General features: G+C 37.0%; 1 protein-coding gene across 1 annotated transcript in view; it reads left to right on the top strand.

Moving 5' to 3' along the window:
- The window catches only part of LOC114478330 (mannosyl-oligosaccharide 1,2-alpha-mannosidase IA), a 310,653-nt gene that overhangs the window by 261,963 nt on the left and 21,782 nt on the right, over positions 1-26,908 (top strand). Inside the window, exon 5 of the mRNA XM_028471329.1 lies at positions 21,422-21,516. Within this exon, the coding sequence (XP_028327130.1) occupies positions 21,422-21,516 (95 nt within the window). The remainder of the gene's footprint in view (positions 1-21,421; positions 21,517-26,908) is intronic.

Below are 26,908 nucleotides of genomic sequence, written 5' to 3'. Positions count from 1 at the left end.
CATAAATTATGTGCATATAAAGCTCCAAAATTTAAACAGTAATTTTTCTGCTTTAGCACAGTAATGTAAAGTAAGCTGTGCATATTCCAGGTGCACATTCTGCTGTTGAAAATACTTCTAAAAATAAATGTGGAAAAACTAATTCACAGCATTTTTCTCAGCGACACAATGCTAAACATATCAGGCTAACGAGCTGCTGTTAGCAGTGACTCAGCAGCAGCAACAGACTTCTTATTTACAACAACATACAGTGCAATAGTTTGGCTGATCTCTCCTTGGATAACAGTCACAGTCCGTTAAAATCTAGCCGCAGCGTTAGCTTAGCTTCACCGATGCATCTTTTGGAGACAAAAATAATACGCGTATTTCCACTCTGAGAAGCACGTCCTGCTCTCGCATTGACTTGCCATGATTGGTGCACGTGAGGTAAACAGAAACACACTGACAATGTTTCTTCGTCTTCGTCTTTTACCATGGTTGGCACGGCGTCCCGCAAAAATATGTAGCGCCACTGTAAACAGGAAGTACACTGCAGCTAGCAAAGTCAAACGCACAATATTGTAACGGTAATGGCGTTATTTCTTTAAAAAGATATTGCGTTACAGTACTAGTTACTGTCAAAAGTAACATTGGGGCCGTAACGCGTTACAAGTGAGGCGTTACTGCCCAACACTGGTTATCACTCATTCGTTCCATCACTATGCTCTATAGTTGTTTTTAATTAGTTTTCTAAGCAAAATATTGTAGTCGGACAAAGGGGGTACCTGGATTCAGAAAAAAGAAAAAACGGGTACTTGAGCAAAAAAAGGTTTGAGAACGATTGCTTTAAAGAATACTTAATTTCTTGTACTGCTATTGTGTCTCTGGGCACATTTGCCTAATAAAAATGCTTTCGCCAAAAAGTTGCTGGCAACGACATCGGATGTCTCTACTGTTTGTCCTAACCAGCAAGAAACAAACTTAGATACATACTTTAGATACTTTAGATACTTAGATCCATACTTTCTCACCAATCTGGCAGCTATCCCACACTTTTGTCAAGTCAATGATAAAGAAATGTATATTTAGGGATCAAACTACATTATATACTTGTCTCTGCGTAAAGTCTACATCCTCTTTAAAAGAAGTAGAGAGCCTGGTTCTTTTCCCACATAACAAACCCACTCTGCTATATTTCCCTTTCCAATCCCCGTTTTGTTATGATTACACTCATCACCCTGTCATACACTCAGGCTATCTTGGCACTTGGTAAACATCAAAAAGACTAGGGTCATGTAATATCTATGATTTCTGGTATTTGTGGAAAGACAGGCATTCCTCAGATGACCCCGGGGCTGAACACTCTGAAGGGTCTACAGAATATCAGAGACCATTGACTCATGATCTTGTAACGTTATTCAGCCTGGCATCTTCAGCCTCCAGCTATTACAGTTGCTGCGATAGGTCAAACCACCCAAGTGCTTCAGATACGAGGATGAGTGTTGGCTTTGCTCTTGGCTGTCTTTAGTCATCAGTAGCGCCATCGTTCTTTAGAAGAGAATTGAAGTTGATAATGTTTTCACCTACCACAGCAATAAAAACATTACACCAGTATGAGCTGGAGAATCTGGTCAAGAGAGTAGTATCACGGTTATGATGATGGTAACAACACTAGATGAATGTTGTACAGCAAAGGTTCGATATGGAATTACCTTAGTGTTATCGTCAGTTCCCCAGGAATACAAACACAAGTGTGTTATTCAAAGCTGAAGTCAAAGTCTCACAGGTCTTACATGGGAGTGAGGATTAAAAATGAAGTGTTTAAAAAAGGCCTCAACATGACAAAGCATTTTATTTGTTAAAGTATTACTGTTTTAAAGCTGCTGGAGATGATCATTTTTAGGGCTACTTACGTTAGTTCTCGTTAGATCGTAATGCAATTTGGTATGAACACTATGAACAAATATGATGAGATGCTTGGAGCCCTTTTTTTGAAATGGGGTATGGGGCCCTGGGGCCCACCCCCCATTTCTGGTAATTTCTAAATTTATGAGAACATAGTCATGTGATATATTGTTTCAAAGGTCATTCAACGTAGATTATGATTATGCCTCGCATAATTTGATTAGGGACCCAGGGGCCCACCCCCTATTTTTAGGAATTTTCCATTAAAGTCGTTTTCTCATTTATTTGTGAGTGAAATATTGCAACAGTTGGTGGTACTGAATCATTGACACATACCAATATATGAATGGGGCCCATTACTTCGTATGTGCCATTTTTCAAATGACTACTCCTCCGTTAATGCTTATTGAATCCGGTTGTAATTTGACATGGATTCACTGAGTGGATGTCAAGAGCCTCTTAAAGACCTTTGTGACCCTTTTCCGGTAATTTCTATATTTATCGTAACATAGTCGTGTGATTTATTGTTTCAAAGCCAATTCAATGTAGATTACGATTTTACGTTGCACAATTTTATTTGTTTTACTTGGTGGAACCGAGTCATTTCACTGAATTCTCTGGAACGTGGTACGTGCTGTTTGGCATCTAGACATTCCGCGGGCCCGGCCATAGTTCATCAAAACTTGTTTTATCAGATAAAAACATAGTGTAGACCTCATAGATAAATAAATCAAAGATCATTTGCTCAACAACAAAAAAGTAAAATGTTGAAATTGCTGCTTTACCTTTTGTTTTAATTTCCACTGTAAGCACTGTCTTATTGATGTTGTTGGAAAAGTTTTGCACATTGCATTGTGGGATGTGGAGTCCTGTAACAACTTTTACTTCATTCTTACTGTGATTTCTTGTGTTTCCCCCAAAAATCTCTGCCCAAGTCACTTCTTCTACAGACTGAAAGTTTTGGCAAAGTAATGGCGAATGTTTATTTTTGGGCTTACACAAGAAGATCCGAATCGGCAGAAATTGAATGTTTGGCAAAGAAACACAAGAATTCACGCTTTTATGCATCTATTTATGGGACTTCTCATCCCACAATGCAATTTGCAAAGCTTTTCCGACAATGCCAAAGTGTTTACAGTGGCGATCAAAACAGACAATTTTAACCTTTTACATTGTTTTTTCGAGCAAACAATCTTCAATTTATTGATCCACGAGGCTTACATTGTCTTTATCAGATAAAAAATGTCCGTCTCCATCAGCTTTACCAGTCGCAGAAAATGACCTTCATTCCTTTCGGCGTCCACATTGCTCCACTCTATCCATTTACTTTCCTCACTTCCAGTCCTTCAATCTCACACCTGGGTCTTTTGGTGTCAGTCGAGTGAATCTGTTCAGCTTTCGTAACAATATTTTGCCCTCGACTTGATGAAGCATGTCCAACCCCTTCCCAGCGATCATTTCAGTGTCATTTTCTGAACCAGTCAGGAATCATATTGATGGCTGCCCGCAATGACACAAAGGAGAACGGATGCCACCCCCCCACTGAGAAAATTAGAGGAATCACAGCATTTCCTACCCAGCTGACACCCAAGACAGATGGAGCATGTATCCCCAGCCGAAACCATGGCAACAGCAAGGCTACAAAAAAACCTGCCAGGCCAATTGCAAAGAAGTGTCAGTGTCATTCGAATGGGTTCCCAGAGGTAGATTCAGACAGAATGATAGTTGAATAGATGGAATTTGGTGCCAAAAGAATCAAGAGAATCTATCATAAAACTTGTGGAGGATGATGAGTTTTCCACCATATGCTTCATATCCTAAGGGGGTGATTTGGCTACAACAACTACCAAGTCAGATCAGGAACAAACTCGCACGCAATTATCAGCAAAGCCTCTTCAGTGATGTTGTACATAAACTGACTTTGGCCCCAAGGCTTGTTGATGGTTGACATACTTTAAGAGATAACGCTGAGCATTGTGTCAAAAGGAGGCCTTGCTAGAAACTAAATTCCTTCACTGTCTCCTTTTTTGTTCTGGAATTTCTATACAGCAGCCTTTGGGGAATTTGTCTTCCAACTTTGTTTTTCAGCACAAAAGACAAGATGCATGGCAACAGTAATCTTGGTGAGCATCAACACTAGGCCTGGGCAATATATCAAGATTCAAGATATATCGAGATTTCTATTTTGGCGAAATGGAATATTATAATATTGCCTATATCGATGTATTTTTACTTATTATTTTGATGCTTTCGCTACTTTTCAGAATAGCATTAAAGGCACAGTCAGATAGATTGCTGAGTGAGTCCCAACCCACACCTTCCCCTAAACAAGTCACACTACAGAACTCACTCACACATGCTGTCCCTTATAGGAGAAAATGCCCAAAGTGTCACTCATTGTGCAGCTAATTGTTTGTTAATAAATGTGCTTGTGTGGCATGTTGCATCAGCAATTGTAACCCAGAATTGTCTTTCTGGTCAAACTATTTGAATTAAAAATAGATAAATAAGAAAATCTATATCATTAGTTACGTTTTGAGAAAAAATATTGAGATATGAGTTTTGGTTCATATCCATACCCAGCTCTAGTTAACACTTGAGCCTACATCACCTACATAGTTGAGGAAAAAAATAGCTTGTTTCAGAAAAAATTATGTATATCCATTAGTTTAGTGGTTAGCAAAAGCACTTGGTTTAAATGAGAACTAGGTTCTTTCCAGTTTGCTTGTTCTTACTTTGCTTTACTCTGCTTGGAGTTCTGTATTTCTCTCCCACAGTCTAAGAAGTTTTATATATGTATGCTGTTTGAAGTCTCAAAATCATCGTTAGGAATGAGTATGATTGTGTTTGTCTTTATCTGTTGCCCGTATGGCTCTCCTGTCCCAGATGTATTCCAACTTCTGCCTAATGGGAGTGAGAATTGGCATTTCCCTGCATCCAGAAACTCCTAAAGCACCATATAAAAGATGCATGAATGAATCAAAGAGGCAATGATGAAAGATTGTGGGTTTGGAGCCAACTCTTCCCACAATACCAACATGTCTGATCTCAGAGAAAAGCTACAATTTGTCATGATTTTGTGGTAGTTATTGTGGATTACTTATGTCTTTTAGTGGGATTTTTTCAAAAGTACTTAACGGATTTAAGAACATTATAACCAAACATAGAACTTATGTCATGGAAGATTGCAATACATTTTGGAGGGGATCTGGATCAATATATTGATTCTGGAACAGTTTGAAAAATTAAAAAAAAGTCCTCATCTCCCATCATTGGAGAAATTTCATATCTTGGAATGTAATTTACTGATCTTTATGAAATTTGACTCAAATACCCCATTGCAATTTTTCAAAAAATGGCGGTGCTCTTATATTTTGACCGACTGCATCATCATTAACAGTGTTGGGTAAGTTACTCTAAACTTGTAATATTTTTATGTAACTCAATTACAATTTAAAAAACAGTTATATTGTAATACAAATATATTACAATGTTATCCCAGTAACTAGTAACACTACTTTCAGTTACTTTTGGTCCAGAACACTAATTATATCACACTGATGGTGTTCGAATAACGTCGGTCTAAGTTTTTTTTCAAATGCTTCTGCTGTTTCAGGAGCAGAACACTCTTGTTTGTTCCCCATAAGTTATATTTAACAATGTGCACTTTAAATATGCATGTAACTTGAGTTACTTTAATTGTAAATAGTAATATATTACCACTTTTCACTTTTGTAATGAGTTACACTACTGAGTTACTTCAAAAAGGAATATATTATTGTAATATATTACAAAAATAACTACTTTCAATAATTATCATTAATGGCAATAGAATTTTCTTCCAAGCCTTTAAAGTGTGAATGATCTTGGTCCCATCATCAGGATCACTCATTTACTGTGAATATCTGGCAAAGATGATTGTTGATGCTTGATGGAGGTTTGTGCTCTTTGAGTGCTCTTGTTCTAATATCAATTTGTCAGAATACACAGTACAAGTTGTTCTACGTGGGCCAGGAAGAGGCAGGTGAGATCAATTTACAATATTCTACACTTGGCCACCGTGGCTCTTTCTTTTTTTTCTTTTTACTTGCAAATGAAATTGTCTATCATCGTACAAAGCGAGAAGCCGCCTTCCATCTGTCCACTTCTAAAGATCGTGTGAAATGGAGTTTCTGAAGAGCCTTACACATTTCAATTTTCGAGGGAAACTATTCAATTTTTAATGACATGAATGGCAGTTATCTGCGCCACACAGCTTGTGTGCTCACTGTTCAGCGGGGCTGCCTGTTCTTTTGTCTTTTGAGGATGGATGACTATGTAGACTGTTTTTAAAAGAGAGGTGGATTACACACATTCCAAAGACATACATAGCCATGTTCAGTGACTGTTGAAGTTAATTAGTGTGACGAAACGTCCCTTCCCGTCACCTACAATGCAATGTATTCATGGCTAGGATGTAGTTCCGGAATAAAGCAATGAATGTAAATCTCCTGAACATGATTCAGTTTTCCAAATGAGAGAGAAACAGCAGAACATAATCACAGGAAAACATCTGTCCCCCATCCACCCACTGATGCTCCCCCATCATGGATACATCCCTCACTAAGTAAAGTCTGTGATGAGGCATTGATTGCACTGAAGCCTGGCTCAGCCATCAGGAGCTTTTAATGAAGCTCCACTTCACTTCTTCCCTTTGCTTTATTTCACTAGTCAAACAACTGCTTTTTCTCAGACGGATGTTCACTTCTTCCCCTATGCTCGGCTTCAGAAGAAAAAAACAAAACCCAAATCTGATCTTTCTCATCTTTGCCTCATCACTTCTTATCCCAGGCAAAGATTCAGGCACAAACCCCCGATTCCACATCCCCCTTGTGGGTTCTCAAGCTTTCTGGTGTTTCATTTTCAATCTTTATTTTTTATGTTTTGTACTTTATCTACTTTCCCACTCTTCACATTGAGTTCCCCGTATCTCTTTGCCACTCTCGTCAAAACCCCTTGTGCTTTTTTCCCGGATTTTCTCTGGTAGAGACTGAACAAAAAGTGTGTTTACTGTCCAAGATTTGCACACATCTAAGAGGGGAAAAAATTGGACTTCTTGGCAGTCATTATGTCTTACGTTTAATTCATTGCAATCTCATTTATGGTAATAAAATTCCACCTATTCATTAGTAATTAGCTATTCCTCAATCTTTACACCAATCAGCAGAACCTTTTTATTGTTTAGCTTTTCAATGAAAATGTCATGTTTTCATTCAACAAAAATTGAAATGTGCATTCTAGTTTTGGATATATTTGACAAAAACTTGCTTCTAGATATGTGATGACTTAGTTTTAGTTTATTTCATCATCAACATTATGCTTCACTAACAAGTCTGGAAGTATTAAGAAGTGTTTTTCTATCATTTAATGCAGTAATTCTCAAACTTTTTTGGCACAAGTATCCCAAGTGCCCTCTTTGTCTGACTTCAACATTTTGCTCAGAATTCTATGAAAAAAAACAACTATAGAGCATAATGATGGAATGAATGAATGATAACACACATTTGAAATAATCCCATTGTAAATAAATAGAATGAAACAGTATTTATTGCCTCTTGAATGAATACATTTCAATAGTTTTTTTCTGGTCATCTCCCACCTGGTGTGGGACCAAGACTGACCTTTGCATTTTCAGTTCATGTTCTAATCAAGATTCTTCATTATTATGATTAACTTTTTCAACAAAAAATAAACAATACAAAACCCCATATTTTTAACATTTTTATTTATTAATCTTCTACTTTCTTTCTCTCAAGTATCCCCTGTATTTCTGTATTTAGCATTAATTATATTGCTTTTTAACTAAAAATAAACATTACAAAACCCCATATTTTTAACATTTGTGTTTGTTAATTTTCAAGTACCCCCTGTAACCATCTGAAAGACACAGTTCAGTTCAACATCCTCTCATTATAACCAAGCTTTTATTTTCTCACAGTGAAAAAAAAACAAAAAAACAAACAGCACATTTATATTCAGATGGTAATGAAGCAAAGATATTGTACAGATGGATAATTTAACACTTTTTAATGACTCCATTACTCACCCTCTGGCAATTGTCTGAGAGCAAACCTCTCTTTTATTCGCTGTTGGCGCAGTTCACACTTTTAATACGCCCAAGTTTTTCTGAACATCACAGCCTCTGTGTACCTGTCAGTGCTTTAGTATTTTACTTTCCATATCTGATTGTAAATGTACGGCAGAGCAGAGAAAGGAGCATCACCCACATGGTCTAGCCATGTCTCAGCTATTTGCATATACTGACAAGAAGTCTCGGGCAGTTTCTTCTCCTACACGTTAACAAGATCTCTTGGATTCCTTTGCAGTTTCTCGGGGAGTATTGTCTGCCCACGCGAGAGCGTATACCTGTTAGCAGTTGTGTCTGGCTGAGTAAGCCAGACATAGGCTGTTGTCCCCCTACATCAGGCCTGAGAGATTCTGCCATGGCCCTTAATGAGAAGAGGAGCTGTCATCCTCTTCTCCGATACCACATGCCCTCTGCTACCCATCATGCCCTTCTTCCTGTTACTTTTCCGCTGTAATGATGGCAGAAAGGTTGAGGCCCTGACCAAATAGTGTGCTGAATTATTGATTAGTCTGTCGATCTGTCTTATTCATCACTAAAGAGTGAACTGGTGGTTTATGACATCGGCAATGTGTGGACAACTGCAGTAACATTATGGGACCGCGAAAAAAAACCACGGCTTTAGGTTTCTCGTGTTGACTTGTTCTTCAAAGGGTTGTTGGTCATAAAAGCATAAAAGGGTGCAAAACAATCAGCTTTAAAGCTACTGGAGATTTTTTTTTTTTTTTATCAGATGAAGTGTAGGTCTGAGAGAATAATAAGTCGAAGGTCATTTGCTCGAAAAAAGGGGAAAAAGAATATTGAAGGCTGTCATCAAGTGTCGTTTGCTAAATTATGATACATTTCGCTAAATTATGACACCTTTGACACTATGTTGGCATTTTTCTGGGTTAGGTGGAGGGATCTAGAAGGGTTAGGGTAATGAATGACACTCAACCTCTTAAGCCCCAGCCACTTTTCTCCGAAAAGCACTTACCCGTAACATATAACGTTTTTCTAAGCTTCTTCAAGACCTTCATGTCTAATTTGAGTTCAGATTGAAGTAGGACCCTTAGTAATCACGGATGATGTGAAATTTTGAAAATATATGATACTTAGTGACAATAAATCATGTTTTAAATACAGAAATCTGATGTTCGCCCCAAAAAAAAATAGAGATTTACATCAAATGTAAAGCCAATTCTCAGTAGGGAAGGCTAAAAAAAGCAGAAATAATATCGCCTTCATGACACCTTATTCATGCTAATGACAGGTGCCATGTCATAATAATGACAGCGTAATGTCTGCCTTATGTATAAAACTGCAAGTAAAGTGTTAAACACTTCTATGAATCTACTACAGGACTTCACATCCCACAATGTAATGTGCAAAAACTTTCCAAAAATGCCAATAAGAGAGTGTTTATGGTAGAGATAAAAACAAACTTTTGAGCAAAAATTTTCCTAAGTACATTATCTTCGATTTATTCATCTGAGGCCTACACTGTCTATCTGATGAAAAATCTATCATCTCCAGCAGCTTTAAACAGCAGGGAGAAGAGGTTCTTATTTTTAGCAAAATGCCAACGTTATACCTAAAAAGGCAGCACAATATACAACAACAAAAACACTGCATATACGCATTGATTTCATCTCAACTCAATAACGAATAACAGCTTTTAGCAGGAGCAAACTGAGCATACCAGCCATGTTTGGAAGACAGTGAGCGGCTCGTTGCTTAACAATGCAGCTCTAATGCAAACTAATTCAGAAGCTGTTCCTTTGCAGCAGGGGCTTGATTGAGCAGTCGCGACTTGTTTGTTTTTCAATTTGGGCTCCGGTGAGTGCTTCCATTTTCCCGCCATGTTTATTTTCCGAGAGGTCCTCATGTCTAATTTATTGGATCTGTTTGAGAAGGTTCCCCTACATCTCACTTGCAGGCAAGGATACTCAGCATCAAATATGCAGAGTGCCTTAGGATTATGACATGAGGGTGGCTGATGTCAGACATTGTACAGCTAGTGAGCAGATGGTAGCGACATGTGCACGAAACACTGCAGATTGATAAAGATTTAAACACAGGTTTGTTTCAGAGCTCAAAGCACCAAAGTCTTTCACCATATTTTGCTATTCTCTCTATGTTAATATGATTATTTATTAAGATTCTAGCTCACTCATGCTATTTGTGTAGCAGTTATCTGTGACTCTCTCTGTTTTTTTTCTTCTTTTTTTTCTTCAAGCAAAAATAATGTTTCCAGTGTGCATTGAGACCTGGAACTGTCGAGCTGTAGTTGAGTGATGGTGTTTCGACCTCTGGCCTTTCCTGCTTCTCAGTCAGCTCGCATCAGCAGCTTGTGAAATGAAGAGCAAAATCAATGTGCAACTAAGGGATCGGTAGATTTCTAAGACAACAAATACTGACACATGTTATTTATTTCACCTGCGTGAAACATGTACCTATTTTTACTTCATTTTTTCCACATTCATTCAAAATTCATGTTTCTTAAATACACTGGAGACACAAACATGATCAAATCTAAAGAAAGAGTTGCAAAGAGTTGTTTTTTTGACAAGACTTGGACTCTAAACGCATAATAATAGTCTTAAACACTGCAAGTTAGGGCTGGGCTATATATCGAGATTCAAGATGTATCGAGTTTTCTACTTTGGTGATATAGAAAATTACTATATCGCCTATATTGATATCTATATACTGTATGTATTTATACCTTATACCTTTGTATCAAAATACCTGTTTTAGGAGTCACTGCTTTTTCTACTTATAGGAATAGCATGAAAATTGCAGTTAGATGGATTTCTGAGTGCATCCTAACCCAGACCTTCCGCTAGACAAGCCACACTACTCACTCACACGTGCTGTCCCTTAGAGGAGAAAAAGGCAAATGAGATATTTTGCAGCTGTTTGTTAATAAATGGGCCTGTGTGGCATTTTGTATCTGCAAATTTAAGCTAAAATTGTCTTTATTGTAAGACTTCATTTGAATTAAAATGATGAAGATTTATATCATATATATCGCCTTTTTTTGAGAAAAAAATATTGAGATATGAGGTTTGGTCCATATCGCCCAGCTCTAAATGTAATAAGGCTTTTAGATTGTAGTCTTTCTCTCTTTGAACAACATACAGCTAATTTCCAGGCCAGAGTAGAGGCTTTATCTTAAATCACTGAGAGATGGCCACATTTAGTACATCTTTTCTCACCATGTAATTTCAACAAATGGTCTCATTGTTCCATGATTATTTAATAGACACACTGTAGATTTTTAGTTTAATTGGATGAATATTTTTTTTCTCCCCCCCCCCCATTTTCAGCTTCCAATATCTCAGGAATTACTGTACATCACCAAGGAAACTGAAATTTGGCATAGTAATACAGCTCCACCTACTTTCTCAGAATATACAAGAAAATATATCTGGTGGACATGCCAGCCCCTCAAAATTGGAAAAAGGTTTGTTGGGGTTTGGGGATGGAACATGTTTGGGCCTTCAGTAAACAACATAGCATATGCCTGAGCTCCATGTGATTTGATCAGCTTTGAGCTATGAACATAGACTGTTCACATCACTGATGATTAGTCACATATACAGTATGCATTGGTTTTTGGGTGACAGTCTCTTGAAATTTGGAAACAAATTTTTTTACTATTTTCATTGGCCCATAATTGCAGGTGGGAATGTAACAAACAAAATATGATCTCAGTTTTACGTAATTTATAGTACCAATATTAAGGTTATATACTCTTTCTTGGGATATGAAACAAATTTTCTTTATGCAACTTCAAGATTTTGAAAAAAAATTAAAGAAAGGGTTGTTCAATGAGAAGGTGCTACATTCAACCCCTTCACTAGTTACACAAACAGATTATTTCTACACTGAAAAAGTCTGATTAGAGAGAGAGAAAAAAACAACGTACAACATAAGCAGGTGGGTTAGCTGATAGTGAAATACATAGAAAAATAACAATATCAGTCAGACTGGCCATAGGCTGTAAAGCTTTGATCTGAGACTGTTAGCGGCACAGCAGGAGAAGGATGCAGAAAAAGGACAGAAAGAGAGAATAAAGGAAAGAAAGTGCAGAACACAAGCCGTAGAGGTTCAAAGGCAGACAGTTTTATATAGAATACTTGCAAAATGGAGACATAAGTGAATCTCAGTCCACCAGAGTACATCTCAATAGTATTCCATGGCCTTTTATCAAAATACATTACTCAATATTGGTTGTTTTGACTTTACCTGCATCAAGAACTAAGCTACTCCCTCACAGAGCCATCATTATTAACCCATAAACTGAATATTGTATTTATTAAAATAGGGAGAATCACGTTGGTATAAGATTTTTAAAAAACTTAATATTTGTGAAATGCTTAAAATTAGTAAAGAAAAGACTTAATTTGTGAAAACTATGGCGGCAATTACTAGGGGTGTGTATTGCCTGGCATCTGGTGATACGATTCATATCCCGATACATAGGTCACGATACAATACGATATATCCCGATATTAAAGTATAAGGCGAGTATTGTAATCTGTAAATGAGTACATCTTCATGAGAACATTATGTATGAAATATATTTTATTGGCATATTTTACACTCAAAACATTGGCTTTAACATGCCATGTGCCAACAACTTAAAATAAAAAAGTAACATGTCCAGGTTTCAGAGCACTTCTTTGTGCAGGTACAATGTTTCCTGCAGTGGAAAAGACTTTCAAAAAAAATAAAATAAATATATATATATTTAAATTAATTATCAATATGGATGCATTTAAAATCGATCAGAAAACTGTGCGACGTAATATCGTGATATATCACAGAATCGATTTTTCTGCAACACCCCTATTATTTACTATTACCTTTTCACTGTACACAATCCTGTTAATTCACTTAAATTAGTTAAAACATTTTAATATTATTTTTATTGCTATTTTTTTTTTTCATTGCTTTTTCTTAAAGATAAAGGGAGTAAAAAGAAATCCCATTTTCAATAGGGTTGAAAATCTCTTTGGGAATAGATAGATTCAATAGATTCAGAAGCGATATATTTGAAAAATTCATAGGATTCGATGCCGTGTTCAAATGATACGATATATATATGTTTTTTTTGTAAAAGACCATTTATCATATATCCATTATTTTAGGACAGGGACCCAAAAAAAGACGAGCTGAGTGAACATCTTCAAGATTTGTTGTGCTAATTGTGTGGCTTTTGTCGAGTTTTTCGTACTTCATGTAGAAAACCAAACACGTTCCAAACTAGATTTTTGTTTGGCTGTTGTGTTGAAAATCTTTTGCAGTTACATCCATTTTAGTCCCAAGGCATGGTAAGCTACGGAGCATGTGCAGCAATCATTTCGCGGGAAGCCATGACTGTTACGTTGTTTTAGGGATACACTCGCCAACCAATGGCTAGTCTTGCGATATACGGTCCATGTCACTACAACCGGTTCATCTTAGGATTCATGGATGATTCATATTGATTGAGGAGGCTGCTAATGACACAGCTGTATCTCTGTGACTTGTCAAACCGGATACCTGGTCATATTGGTTTATCGTTCATAACCTTAGTTTTAATTGGTACCCAAGCTGAATTGTTCAGTGTTTAAAAAAAAAAAACTTGGACAAACCAACAAGACTTTGTTGGCTTTGATTTGGAGATTGTTGTTTATTTTTGTCAATTCTTTACCCAGCAAGAGTTTCAGAGTAAATATATTTTGTGTTATTGCTTCTTAGATTTAGTCAAGACAAGGAGAAGTCCTCTGTTCAAAACTGATTGGACTGTTCTTTTTTTTTTTTTTTTTTACTTGTCTGCACTTGCTGTTATTAGGAAGTGCAATCATTATGAGACAGCAATGCATATTTTGTTATTGCAATAAAATACATTGATTTATTTTATTGCTTAATTGTGACCATCACCAGCCCTCCCTAAGGAAGGGTAAGAAATCTTTTATTATAGGGAGGATATAGAAAGGGAGAGCAGTGTTACACCTAAGTGGAGGGGGAGGGGTAAGGGGAGGGGAAAGGGAGCAGGGAGGAGAGACTCAAGACAGGAAATGGAAAAGGTGGGGAAGAATAGAAGAATAGCATATGTGCAAAAAAAAAAAAAAATTGGACTGTTCTAAGTAAATATCTGTGCTCTTTAATGTTGTTAAGATGTGAGAGGCAGGAAATAGTTTGCACAGTGCTGTGCCAAATATGAAATATTTCAACAGTGTTTCTACAAAGCAATTCAAAAATGCTACCTACTAAATACAAAGATCAGACTTTTCATTGGAGAAACCAAAGTAACTTCAAACACTCCTATGTGTCACTTTTTTTTAGTTAAGTGATCGTTTTCCACAACAACAAAAAAAAAAAGAAAGAAGTAACCAAGTTGTTCTAAAATTACCAATGCATTATTCATGCTCGCTGTGGACACTTTGGTGTCAGAACTAGACAACAGAATAGAGACAAACCACAAACAGTCTTCTGAGCGTGCAAGTGGAAAAATTTGCTTTAAAGCTTTTTTCTGATTTTCCGCTGCTCGCCACCCGTACGTTCCTCGTGCTCAGCAGAACGGGCTTTCGTTTCACTTTGTCACCTACGTCTGTGTAATGTGAGTAAAGAGAAGGTGACGGCTGATACAACACAGGGATGGTTTTGTTCTTCCCAGAGCCAACGTTTGACTCTGAATCATTGATACGCCGGGTAAAGAGGCAGTCTGCTGATGAAGCGTTTTGCTGGATGATGAAGCAGTTTCTCCATCTAATGAGTTGGACATGGTTTTAGCTCATATCACTTCTCTCTCTGCCTCTCACTGCTTTTCCTGACTGTGTCAAAAGGGGGACTCAGTACTTCAGAAATTAGAAATGGAAGTAAAACAAAACTCACCATTGTGTGCCAATACTTTTGATTTAGTATTCATACTTTTCCACTACGTAAGCCAGTAGAAAACAAGAAGAAATACTCTGTCAAAGTGTCCCAACCCACTGCAAAGCAACGTTGAAACAACGTGATGGCCGAAGTTGAGAAGACGTCTCTGGCAGGTTCAGAGTGAAAGTTTTTACAACATCATTTTTGACGTCTTCTAGATATCAGCATAAGAAAGATGACCTAGGTTGCAGTCCAACCCTGACCCAATGCTTTCAAGGGGGCTTATCTATTTTGATCCCACCTCACAAATTACAGTTATCCATAGATTTGCAGCCAAAACCTTGATGTATGATAGATAACACAGAAAACTGTAGTCAAGGAAAAGGGTTTCAAGTAGCACATTGTTTTCTGTAATCTGGGTTAGCAAACAAAGAAAATAAACAGTCTATATGTGGTCTATGGCTTTAACCTGGTTGTAGTGCTCTACTGTTAATAGAAGAGCAAACTGTATCTGTCCTTTAAAGGAGCATAGAGCAGGATTTGAGAAAAAATAAACATATATTTTAAGTTTTTTTTTAATGCTAATGGCTGATGAAGCGCTCTTAACCCAAGAGAATGAGTCCACAGACATTTCTACCTTTTGCCTTGAAAAGATTGTGTGATACATTTTGTACTGCTGTTCTGGGTCCGATTTCCCCGCACAGTTCTGCAGACGTGAAGTCAAATGACGCTGGTGAGCATTCTCGACGGCTTAAAGAGACGTTCCAATACCGAAGATACAAAAAGAATGAGAAGAAGACGGCTTGAAGGCTGAAGAAAGACACGCACAGTGGACTAAACTACTGTTTGGTTCCACAGATGAATGCAGAGGCCTGTGCACAGGTCTTGCAGTAAACAGTCACATGAACGGCGAGTAAATACATAACCGTGTCACAGCATCAGTGTCACGCACAGGCAGAGCCAGCAGTAGTCTCTCTGACGTCACTCTTGTGACTTTCTCAAACCGTGGATGCCGACACACACTCCTCCACACAGCACAGGTTAAACCAAAAGGCTGAATAACTAATGTGGTCTTAAACTTCTGAACGACTGAAAACGATCCAGCACCTCCGCCTGTCAGTCGTGGACCGATAATGGCTCCTAATCACTGATCCAACGCTGGTGCACACAGACTGCACCACCCACGCGGCACATGCACACATACAGGCAAACGCACACAGACCAAAAACAGACACACAGACAGCGGTGTTGACAGATGGGGAAACACACACACACACAAAGATTGGGATCCACACACACACCACAGTGATCAGGTCGCCTGTCACGCAGACACCTAAACACAGAAAAAGACAGACAGCTGACTGAAAAAACACGGATGGAGGCACAATGACAATCAGCTGCACAGCTATAAAGTTCACGCGCACTCCCGAGCCGGCTTGGCTGATGACTGCAGTTACAATAACAACCTTGGTGTCACTAAGGAGTCTGATTTCTAGATCCTGCCCTATGCTCCTTTAAGAGAAGTACCGTCTGTTCTCAGGCTTGATCTCCTATGTTTTTCCAGCTTCACATGTCCTTATATGCTAGCACGTTAAAGGTAAAAACTGTGAAGATTTACACTCAATAGAATTATTGATACCCTCACATTACCCAATAGGTTGTGGGCGGTGCACATACATTTACAGTAGCACTCCAGTAATGAAGCTTGTGTGCTGGAGGAGGCTCCCAGTGAATAGCAGCATGTCAACGAACAGATTTATGAACACAGACCTTAATTTAGCTCGTGTGCTTCAAACAGTGAATCACAAAGCAGATGCCGCTCGGACGGTTTGCTTTCTTATTAATCAAGTAATTTACAAACATGCAATCTCGAGCAAATAAACGTGATTCATGAGGATTGTTTCCATGTCGTGTGTGTGTGCGCGCGTGTGTGTGTGTGTGCATGCACGCACTTCTATTGTGTTGTGACGAAGTGAGCAATGGAAAGAGATTAGACTACGGTGGAGAGGACTATGAGGGTTCTTTGAAAAAACACACACACACACATGCTACAACAAATATCTAACTCAACGGTTCTGAACCTTGGAGCCAGGGCCCCATGGGGTCGCGAGACCCTGCGAGGGGTCGCCACATGCCTTTAAGAAACAAGAATATATTTTTGAACAATTTGAGCCCCTTTTTGCTGATTTTTACCCTTTTTTCTGCAACTACACCAAACTTGCCATATTGTAACCTATTTTCATAATTTTTTTCTTGCCGTTTTTATTCTCATTTTAATGTATTTTTGCTACATTACTCCCATTTCTGCCACTTCACCATCAAATTTCATTCCTTTTTTGCACATTTTTTCTCCTTTCAAGACATTTTTGGCACTCATAAACCCTTTTCCACCACTTTTCCCACCTAATGTCACATATGTTGACCCATTATTGTCACTTTTTACCTCTTGTCACCACATTTCATTGTTATTTTTTGCCAATTTAACCATATTCACGAACTATTTGTTCCAACTTTATCCCCCCATTTCTGCCACTTTTAAGCCAATATTGACACTATGAACCCTTTTTACCACTTTTTCTGTCCATTTTTGAACACTATTTTGCAACTTTTAACCAATTTCTGTGGTTTTTAAAATTTAATTTTCACGTACTTTTCCACCATTTTTGGTCACTTTTACCTCGTTTTATTTCTGATTAAAACAAGCATTTTCCTCTTTACGATGACTATAGACTATAGCACAAATTAGACTAAACTTCCCTGATAATGGTAGATAATATTCAGATAAATACACAAATGTGGTTATCACAGATTCATAGAATAGGTTTGGTATTTTGCTGACTTTATGGATGTAATGTGTCATAAATTGAAACTCTAAGATTTGTTGCAGTTTTAAGTTTCTAATTTTAGAGCTTGATAAACGCTGAAGTCTTTTTCCAGGAAAGGTTCAATCCCCAGCTCTGCATGTCGTCAGTTTGATTGTAATGAACAAATCTGTTCAGCACAAATTCTCCATCTGTGAAGCGCTGTTCATGTACAGTCGCAACAATATCTTCTGACAGCATCTGTAAGAATGTCATACTAAAAAGCTTCTATGAAAGACAGACGCATTTTGAAAGAAAAGGCTTGAATATTGTAGTTCCCTAATTTCAGTTTTCAGTTAATTTGCTCCGTCATTCATCTTTGTTTTTATTTTATTCATTCATTTTCTTAATATATTTTTTCACTTGGTTTGTCTGGGATTGAAATTCTCTAAAAAGTTGTAAATAATACTTTGCTTGGGTTTTAGGTCTTTTCATTGCACTATAAAACCGGTGAACTATTTTGTGGATTTTCATTTTACGACGCTCGAGGCTGTAAAAGGGTACTTTCACACCGGCCTTGTTTGGTCCAGAATGAATGAACCATTAGAACATGCATCATAAATCATGCCATAATCACATATTTAATTGATATCTATAATTTTACGAGTTTATTTCCTTTTTCTGTCATATTTAAACATGAAAAAACACTGCTGCATGCAATGAAATTTGGGTTTATTGTAAATGAGATATGACAAGAGACATCTGCAAAGTAATTATTGCACATCAATAAAAAAAAAAACATTACTACACCATCTATGGTCATGATGCTAAAGCTAATAAGCTAACTAATAATCAGGTGTGTGGTGTAGTGTCACATTTGTATAAAATAAATGCATGTTTTTTTTTGTGCAAATATTGCATTGTGCACAACAACCTTTATTTTACACTTTATTTCTTTTATCACATGCCACACAGAAAAAAACCCTCATTTTTAGCCTTAAAGAGTAACAAATCACTGCAGGTTTTTTTTTTCAAACTTTATTTATAGTTTTTCACATGTTACAGAATAACCGTGTGTAAAAACATATATAGACAAAACAAAACACACCCCATTCCACCTTTCATCCCGTCACTTGGGAAAAGCAAAAAAACAACAGCAAACATACCAAAAATGACTTAAAATAAACAGTAAATGTATAAATAAATTACAAAAGTATAGAAACACTTGACATGCATTTGTAAAATATTTATCTTCAAAAAATTCCCAAAATGCCTTGTTTTTGTGACAAAAGTTTCCTCCTAAACCTCACCGACCTCCAACATACCATTGTAATAGCCTGGTTTCAACCCATAGAGGGCAGTCATTCTCATTTTTATTACAACAAAATACGCCAAATTGAAATACTTTGACTGAAATGTTCATAAGAGTTGAACAAGAATGGATCAATGACATGACTTTATAGACAAATACATTTCATTTCAACTTTATTTCAGACCAATTTGGTCCATATAAAAGAGGTACAAACAACAATAAGTACAATATATTCACATAGCGCATATGATTAAAACACATTCACACATTGGTTTTGGGGACTAGTTACACTTTAGGATCAGTTTTTGTCATCATGATCCTCATTGTAAACTTTACATTACATAGAAATACATTATTTATAGAAATAAATCTATTCAGGAAGCACTAAATACTCAATCATTCCATCATTATGCTCTATAGTTGTTATCTTTCTTAGAATTCTGAGCAAAATGTTCTAGTCAGACAAAGGGGGTTCATGGATTCAGAAATAAGAGAAAGGGGTTCTTGAGCCAAAATAGTTTGTGCTCCTGTACGTTCATCTAATTTGATTCAATTCAACTTTATTTGGATAGCGCTATTTACAACAATAAGTAATCTCATAGCGCTCATCACAAAATATAATATAGATAAATATAATATCTGATAGATGTAACCAATCATTTCAGTCAGTCTATGAATTCAGTTGTTGTTCCCTACGGTACGACTATGGATAAACATCCACAAATCTGTTGCAGTGTTACTGAATTAGGATGATGTATGAATGTGGCCTTTGTTGATTTTCAATCATTGTTCCTTTGACTCAAATAATATGTGTTAATGCTTCAACACCAACGTGTGCTTTGCAAACAAGATGGGCTAATAAGCAGCACAACGCTATTTTATCACAAGCTTTTATTTACAGCCCAACACAATAGCTCTCAAGTTGTAGCTCGCAGGATAATTTACAGACTCGATTGCAGTATTATATTCTGCCGACACCCCTCTGGCACTAATGCAATAAAGAGTAATATTGAGATGGTAGCTATTACTGTATCAGTTTTTTTAGTGGTAAATATTTAGTGAAGTGGCCATCAAATATTTTAGACTAAAATGCTTCATTGTAAAGCAATGCAACTATTCATTAATTAGCAATTATGTCACTGTTGTGCTGAGTCACTGCTTCTCACCTTTTGTGTGTGTGTGTGTGTGTGTGTGTGTGTGTGTGTGTGTGTGTGTGTGTGTGTGTGTGTGTGTGTGTGTGTGTGTGTGTGTGTGTGTGTGTGTGTGTGTGTGTGTGTGTGTGTGTGTGTGTGTGTGTGTGTGTGCGTGCGTGCGTGCGTGCGTGCGTGCGTGTATACATTATCTTTGCCTCTCCTCAGTTTTACTTTTATATCCCACTCCACTGTCATCAAACTCTCCTATTATCCCTGAGGTCCATTTGACCCCATTCAATGTTTATCATTCAAAAAGTAATAGTTAACTTCTTTTTTTTGCTTCATATTTTATGACTTTTCCTAATTTGATGGGTACAGTTGATTAAGTATAAAATCATGATGATATTTTTCAGTGCTAAATGTATATTGCACGCATTGTTGTTGATCTGGGGTCAATTTGACCTCAAGTTGTCTTAGCTGTAAAACTTGTCAGTCTGTGTGTGACCCATGTGACCTTACATCCCCACACCTGCAGGTGCAGAGTTGATACTTTTGAGATGATACATGACATTGGGGTTGGGGAAGAAATAATATCTCATTTTGGAACAGCTGTTTCACAGTGAAAGTGATGTAGAGGAGACAGAGGACTTTTATAGTTAATAACCCAAAATATGTTACATAAAAATAAGTGAATATATATGTTCATGAGAGGAAAGGGGGGTCACCAACATAAATCAACATGATTCATTATTTGAAAGTCATGAATGTGCACCCCAAATTAGAAAATATTTGGATGAAAGCTTTTCAAGATTCACTAACTAATGGTGGCGCTGCAGGAAAGGTCATATCATCACCACAACCAATAGGGTTCACACTCTTGTGGTCATTAATGTTGTCATTAAATTTGAGAAGATTTGGATAAAAACTATTCAAGATAAATTAATTCTAAATTAAACGTTTGGCCTGATGGTGATGCTAGAGAACAGGTCAAGATTTAATTATCAAGGGGTTATTTATGTATTTCATAAATAAACAAAGTGCCTGACATACAAACTTGCTCAACAATTTTCTGAAAATCATTTTCTGGAGGCAAATATTTCTGGGGTCAGATTATTGACCCTAAGGGTAAAAAGTGTAATATTTGAGGATAATAGGAGGGTTCAACACTGTTCTGACTGAAGCAAACTATTGTTTCAATGTGGTTTACATGAGGTTCCTACATTTATAATCATAGATTATATGTAACACGTTGAATGTTTGATATAAATGATTTTTGCTGACAAAAATCTCCTTTCTGTGCTTTTTTTTTTATTATCAGCTATTCAAGAATAAAGTGCTGGAGCTGGGAGAGAAACTGCTGCCTGCCTTCAACACGCCAACAGGAATCCCCCGAGGAGTCATCAACCTGGGAAGGTGAGTCTCTGCACCAGTCTTACCCTCCAACAGTCCTCCAGATCTGCAAAAGATAATGCTAAGCTGTCAAATGCTTTAGCAGTCACACTAAAAAAATGTTTTTTTCATCACCACAGACAAAGTGTGTGTTTAAAACAGCTGGGGACAATAAATACAAATGCATTAACACAGATGAAGACATAGTTCAGACTCATGGATCAATAAATCAGGAGAAATTACTTCCAATGGTTGAAATAAACACAAATAATTGGTTTATTGAAAAATCATCATGTGACTTGAACTTTGGAAAAGTGGATTTGGAGTCTCGTAGAAGAATGGAAGCCATCTGTTTCTTCCCTAACTCTTTTTACCGTGATTTCTTCTTCACCAGACAAGCAATGGCTGTGTTCGAAATGTCACACTAATTAATGTACTACACACTACAATCTCAATAAGTATATACTGTCGACTATAAGTATTTATTCATTTCATTTACAGAATTTGTTTGTTTCTAGCGGGGACAAGAAAGAAAAACAAAAACCTCTTTGTGTCGAAGAAAACTCCAACAGAGAAAACGATGTTCAAAATAACATATACGATCCATGTACACTTATAATTGCAAAAATATGTTTGCTCGAGGGGTGGGAAGTAGAAAGACTTATTGAATCCGACCCCCATTTCTTAAATACACAAATACTAAACAGAATTGGAAAAAACTGACTAACTAATTATCAAAATTATGATTATGATGATGAGCATTCCCACTGAAGTATACTTCTAAATTTCCCAAGATGCATTTAGAATCTACGACAAAACTAATTAAAAACAAGAAGAGATGCTTTTGTTTTGAAAAGAGGATGTTTGATTTATAGCTTGAAGCCGGTCCCAGGACGAATTTTACGTTCCGATCGCAATGCGTCATGGGGCGGTTGAGTATGACTTGTGTGCCCACTGTGCACACTTAAAAGATGTCCCATTGTAGTATACATCCGGGTATTTCTCATGTACTCAATCTTTTCAAACGCACTACATTCTAATTTTGATGTCAAATATCTTCTTTATTCGGGTGTTTCCGTAAAAGCCACAATATCAACATCCACCATTGTTTTGTGAAAACATCAGAAGTGTCTCTTTGGTTGTGTTTTTGGGGTCACACCAGCATCAGACGTGGATAAGAACAACTTTAGGATGAAATACAGGTAGTGTAGGTAGGTAGGGAGTCGAAAATGTTTTTTATCAGCCCCAGCAGCTTGAAAAGCAACATAAAATCTGCGGCAAAGCCTTTTCACAACACAGATTGTAAGCTTTAATTCACATTTTTTATCTGCATTAGACGACGTAGGCATGGTGGAAAGTCGTATCTCCCAAAATCGTATATTGTTCCATTTAAATTCCTCTTTATTTCAGCCTTTTCTCCAGTCTCATTGTTTTCTAAGAGGCTTTCTGGCACCTCTGCTATCCACCTGCTACTAATTAACCCAGCAGCCAAACTGGACAGCTGCTGGCCGATTTAATTACCTTTCCTTACAGTTAATTCTTGCAGCATCTTCAATATGTGCTGGCGGTGAAGATATGCCAGAGGTAGCCATGCATTTCACAAAGAAGGTTACTCATACATTTAGTGAGAGAAAATTGGTTTAGGTTATTCTTGTGTTGTTCTTCTATCTTTTCAGGACTTAGATTGTTTTCTTGATAACAACGTGAGAAGAAGTGCAGACGTGAAGTAATTGTGCTTCGATTTTGCAGTCAAACATTACTCTGTCTTATTGGCTCTATAATATCTTACGTTATATATTCATATACGTATAGGTTTCTTTAAAATGATCAACATTTCAACAGCTTTGAAGTTAACACTGTGATTACCAGTGTTTGGAATCGCAGCGTTTAAAATAACGGTGTTTTTTTCAGTAACGGGGTAATATAAGGCGTTACAACGCCGTTAACGTTACTGAACGTTAAATGTGGTGCGTTACATGCATTGATTGAATAAACTGTTATCCAAAGCACCCCTGGCTTCATACGCAGCTGAAGTGAGGAGGTGGGCTAAAAACAAGGTGAGCGATTATGATTGGCTAAGGTGGCTTCATGTTTCATGGTAGCCAATCAGAGCCAGTGTTTTTACACATGTGGCAGCACACACACACACACACACACACAACCACTACAGATTTGATGAAGCAGCAGAGATGGTGAGTGTGTGCAGTCTGATGAAAAGTTGTCATTTTTTAAGGTGACGATACTAACACTACTTTAAATGAATTGTGATCAAAGACAAGAACATACATCTGAAGTGTACATTATATCCAGGAGTGAAGACTTTGTCCACATTTGTTGTAAGCAACTCAAATTTAATGAAGCACCTCACAACAACAGACGCATCTAAAAAACTGAATTCTTTGACATATAACAACTTTTTTTTTTAACAGTAACGCAAATAGTTACTTTCCTTGGTAATGAGTTACTTTTATTATAGAGTAATTCAGTTACTAACGCAGTTACTTTTTGGAACAAGTAGTGAGTAACTATAACTATTTACTTTTAACCAACACTGTTGATTATAAGTACATTCAAAACCAAGTGAAACCAGTGAAAAAGTGTAATGCAAGGTGGGAAGTGCATGTGTTTATCATTTTCCTTCTTTGTAAATTTAGCTTGTGTTTCATATTAATTAATTGTAATAAGAAGTCCATGACACAACCTGTTCTCCCTTTTGTCATCAGACAGAAAGTACAGAAGCACTGTACCCTGTTTACAACGTTTACACTGTTAAATGATCACTGCCCAGAGGTGGGAGTAAGTCACTAAATGCAAGTCTCGAGTCAAGTCCAAGTCTTAACGTCACAAGTCAAGTCACAACTAGGTGAACAAGTCATACCAAGTCGCACGCAGGCTTGTTTCACAAAGCCTTATTTAAATACAAAATTGTACAACACACACAGTTTATGGGTTGCAAAAGTAAATAAATTAACCTAAATGTATTAATTACAATAGCTTTAATTTAAGAAGCACTTTAAAATGTACTGAAATGAAAATACAATTAATAAAGATGAATTAAATGGACAAAACTTTGCAATGGTAATATACACTGTCCATATGGTGTTTATTAAATAAAAATGAGGTCATTTAGTCATAGTGCACATTCTACCTGAGGCACTCAGTTTAGATTCACCTCAAAAATATGTCGCAAAGTATGAACTACCTCTAGGGGGCAGTGCAGTGCTCAGAAAAAAATATAAAATGAAGGCAAGGCAAGGCAAATTTATTTATATAGCGCATTTCATACTCAAGGCAACTCAATGTGCTTTACATGATAAAACATTCAATTGTTTAAAATCAATAAGAACATTTAAATCAATAAGAACATTTAAAATCATCAGTAAAATCAATTAAAATCATCAGTAAAATCATCATTACATCAACAACATGACAAAAAATCTCTCTCTCAATCATACGCAGTAGAGAAAAAAAGTGCCTTTAACTTTGATTTAAAAATGTTCACATTAGATGCTGACTTCAGCTCTGCTGGCAGTTTGTTCCACTTCTTTGCAGCATAACAACTAAAAGCAGCATCACCATGTTTACTGTGAACTCTGGGCTCCACTATCTGATCTGTGTCCATAGATCTGAGAGACCTGCTGGGTTCATACCTGACTAACATGTCACTGATGTATTCTGGACCAAACCCATTCACAGATTTATACACCAGCAGCAGAACTTTAAAGTCTATTCTGAGGCTGACTGGGAGCCAGTGTAAAGACTTTAAAACTGGAGTAATGTGCTCTGACCTCTTTGTTCTGGTTAAGACCCGAGCTGCAGCGTTCTGAACCAGCTGTAGCTGTTTGATGCTCTTTTGGGGGATTCCTGTCAGAAGACCATTACAATAGTCCAGTCTGCTGGAGATAAAAGCATGAACCAGTTTCTCCTGGTCTTTCTGAGCCATTAAACCTTTCACTCTGGAGATGTTCTTTAGGTGGTAGAAGGCTGTTTTTGTGATAGATTTGATCTGACTGCTGAATGTAAGATCTGAGTCAATCAGAACACCAAGGTTTTTGACTTGGTCTTTAGCTTTTAAAGATCGAGACTCAAGATAAAAATAAAATAAAATGAATAAAAAACTTTTCCCATCTTGTGCTAGCCCTACATGTAGTTATTTTGCTGTGATGTTTTGATGTCTCCTATCAAAGTGTAAACTAAACAAAATTGTTCACAGTTTCAATTTAATCTAATTAGGCCAAGATGAACAAGCTTAAAAAGAACTTAGAACATATCTGGGCTTTTCTTATCTTGTAACGTGTTCGGCGAAGGTTTGTACTCTTTTATTTACTATTTATTTGTACACATTAGTCATAATAGATATGTACTTTTTACATATTTATCTTTTTTTGTTTTATCCCTTTATTTCAACTTGGGCAATATGTCACAGAAAGAAACACAGTTGTTTCATTTACGTAAATACTGAGGAAATGACAGATAAAAAGAACCGAATGGGTGGAATAATCTATAAGAGAAGGGTTTTGTTGTAAAAGTTTGTGAGCTATTAGACTGAAGCTTGAACTATTAAGGTGCTTTAATGGCCCAAAAAAATCAATGATGTTATTGGATGGTGGGATGGATGGAACAAAAATATTCTGCTTTGGTTTTCTTTTGCCATACACCTTTGCTGAAATTGATTCTTCTTAAAAGAGAAATTAGATATGACTGGGGCTGTAGCGACTAATGATGCAGCTCCCACAAACCTTTAATGGCTGCATTCATCAAAGGGGGAAAAACTCTTTGATTTTCATCCAGCCTCACACAAAGGTAACCTCCCAGTTAGCCCACACGTTTTTATCCCCCGTCTTTAGCTCAGCTCATTATCCGATATCCACCAACAACTCTGTATCTGTCGAGGCACATGCTACGATTTAAATAATCATTGACAATCTTTCATTCACAGATGTTAACGAATTTCTACCTTTTTCAAGTCATATCATTGAAGTGAAATAAAACTACAGCTCATGTAAAAATGTTAGGTCACTAATAACCACACACTACCGTTTGGTAATTTCCAGATATTTCTTCTGATTAAAATGTAATATAAATATCAATCACACTAAGCAGGAATCTTTTTTACCGTAAGGGCAGATAAAGGTAAAAGTTCTTCCTTACACTTGTGATTAGTTGAATTTCTAGCAAACAGAAATTCAATTTCCTTGACAGCAGATAATTAATGCTTTCGCTGCCCTAGCCAACCTCAGCTGCCAAGGTAATTTTATACATTTTAACTACGTGGTCTTTGAGAAATGATCCATTCGTCCTAACGTTCACTTTTCACTGCCAACTTTGAATTTAATATCTGCACTGAGCTGCCTTCAGCGTGTCACCCAGGGAGAGGACTTTAATATTTTACTGCCCAGAAAGTTTACCTCTCGGT

This window comes from Gouania willdenowi, chromosome 16 (genome assembly GCF_900634775.1).
Source record: "Gouania willdenowi chromosome 16, fGouWil2.1, whole genome shotgun sequence".
Classification (NCBI taxonomy): Eukaryota; Metazoa; Chordata; class Actinopteri; order Blenniiformes; family Gobiesocidae; genus Gouania; species Gouania willdenowi.
The sequence above is the reverse complement of the archived record's forward strand: the minus strand, read 5'-3'. Positions and strand labels throughout refer to the sequence as shown.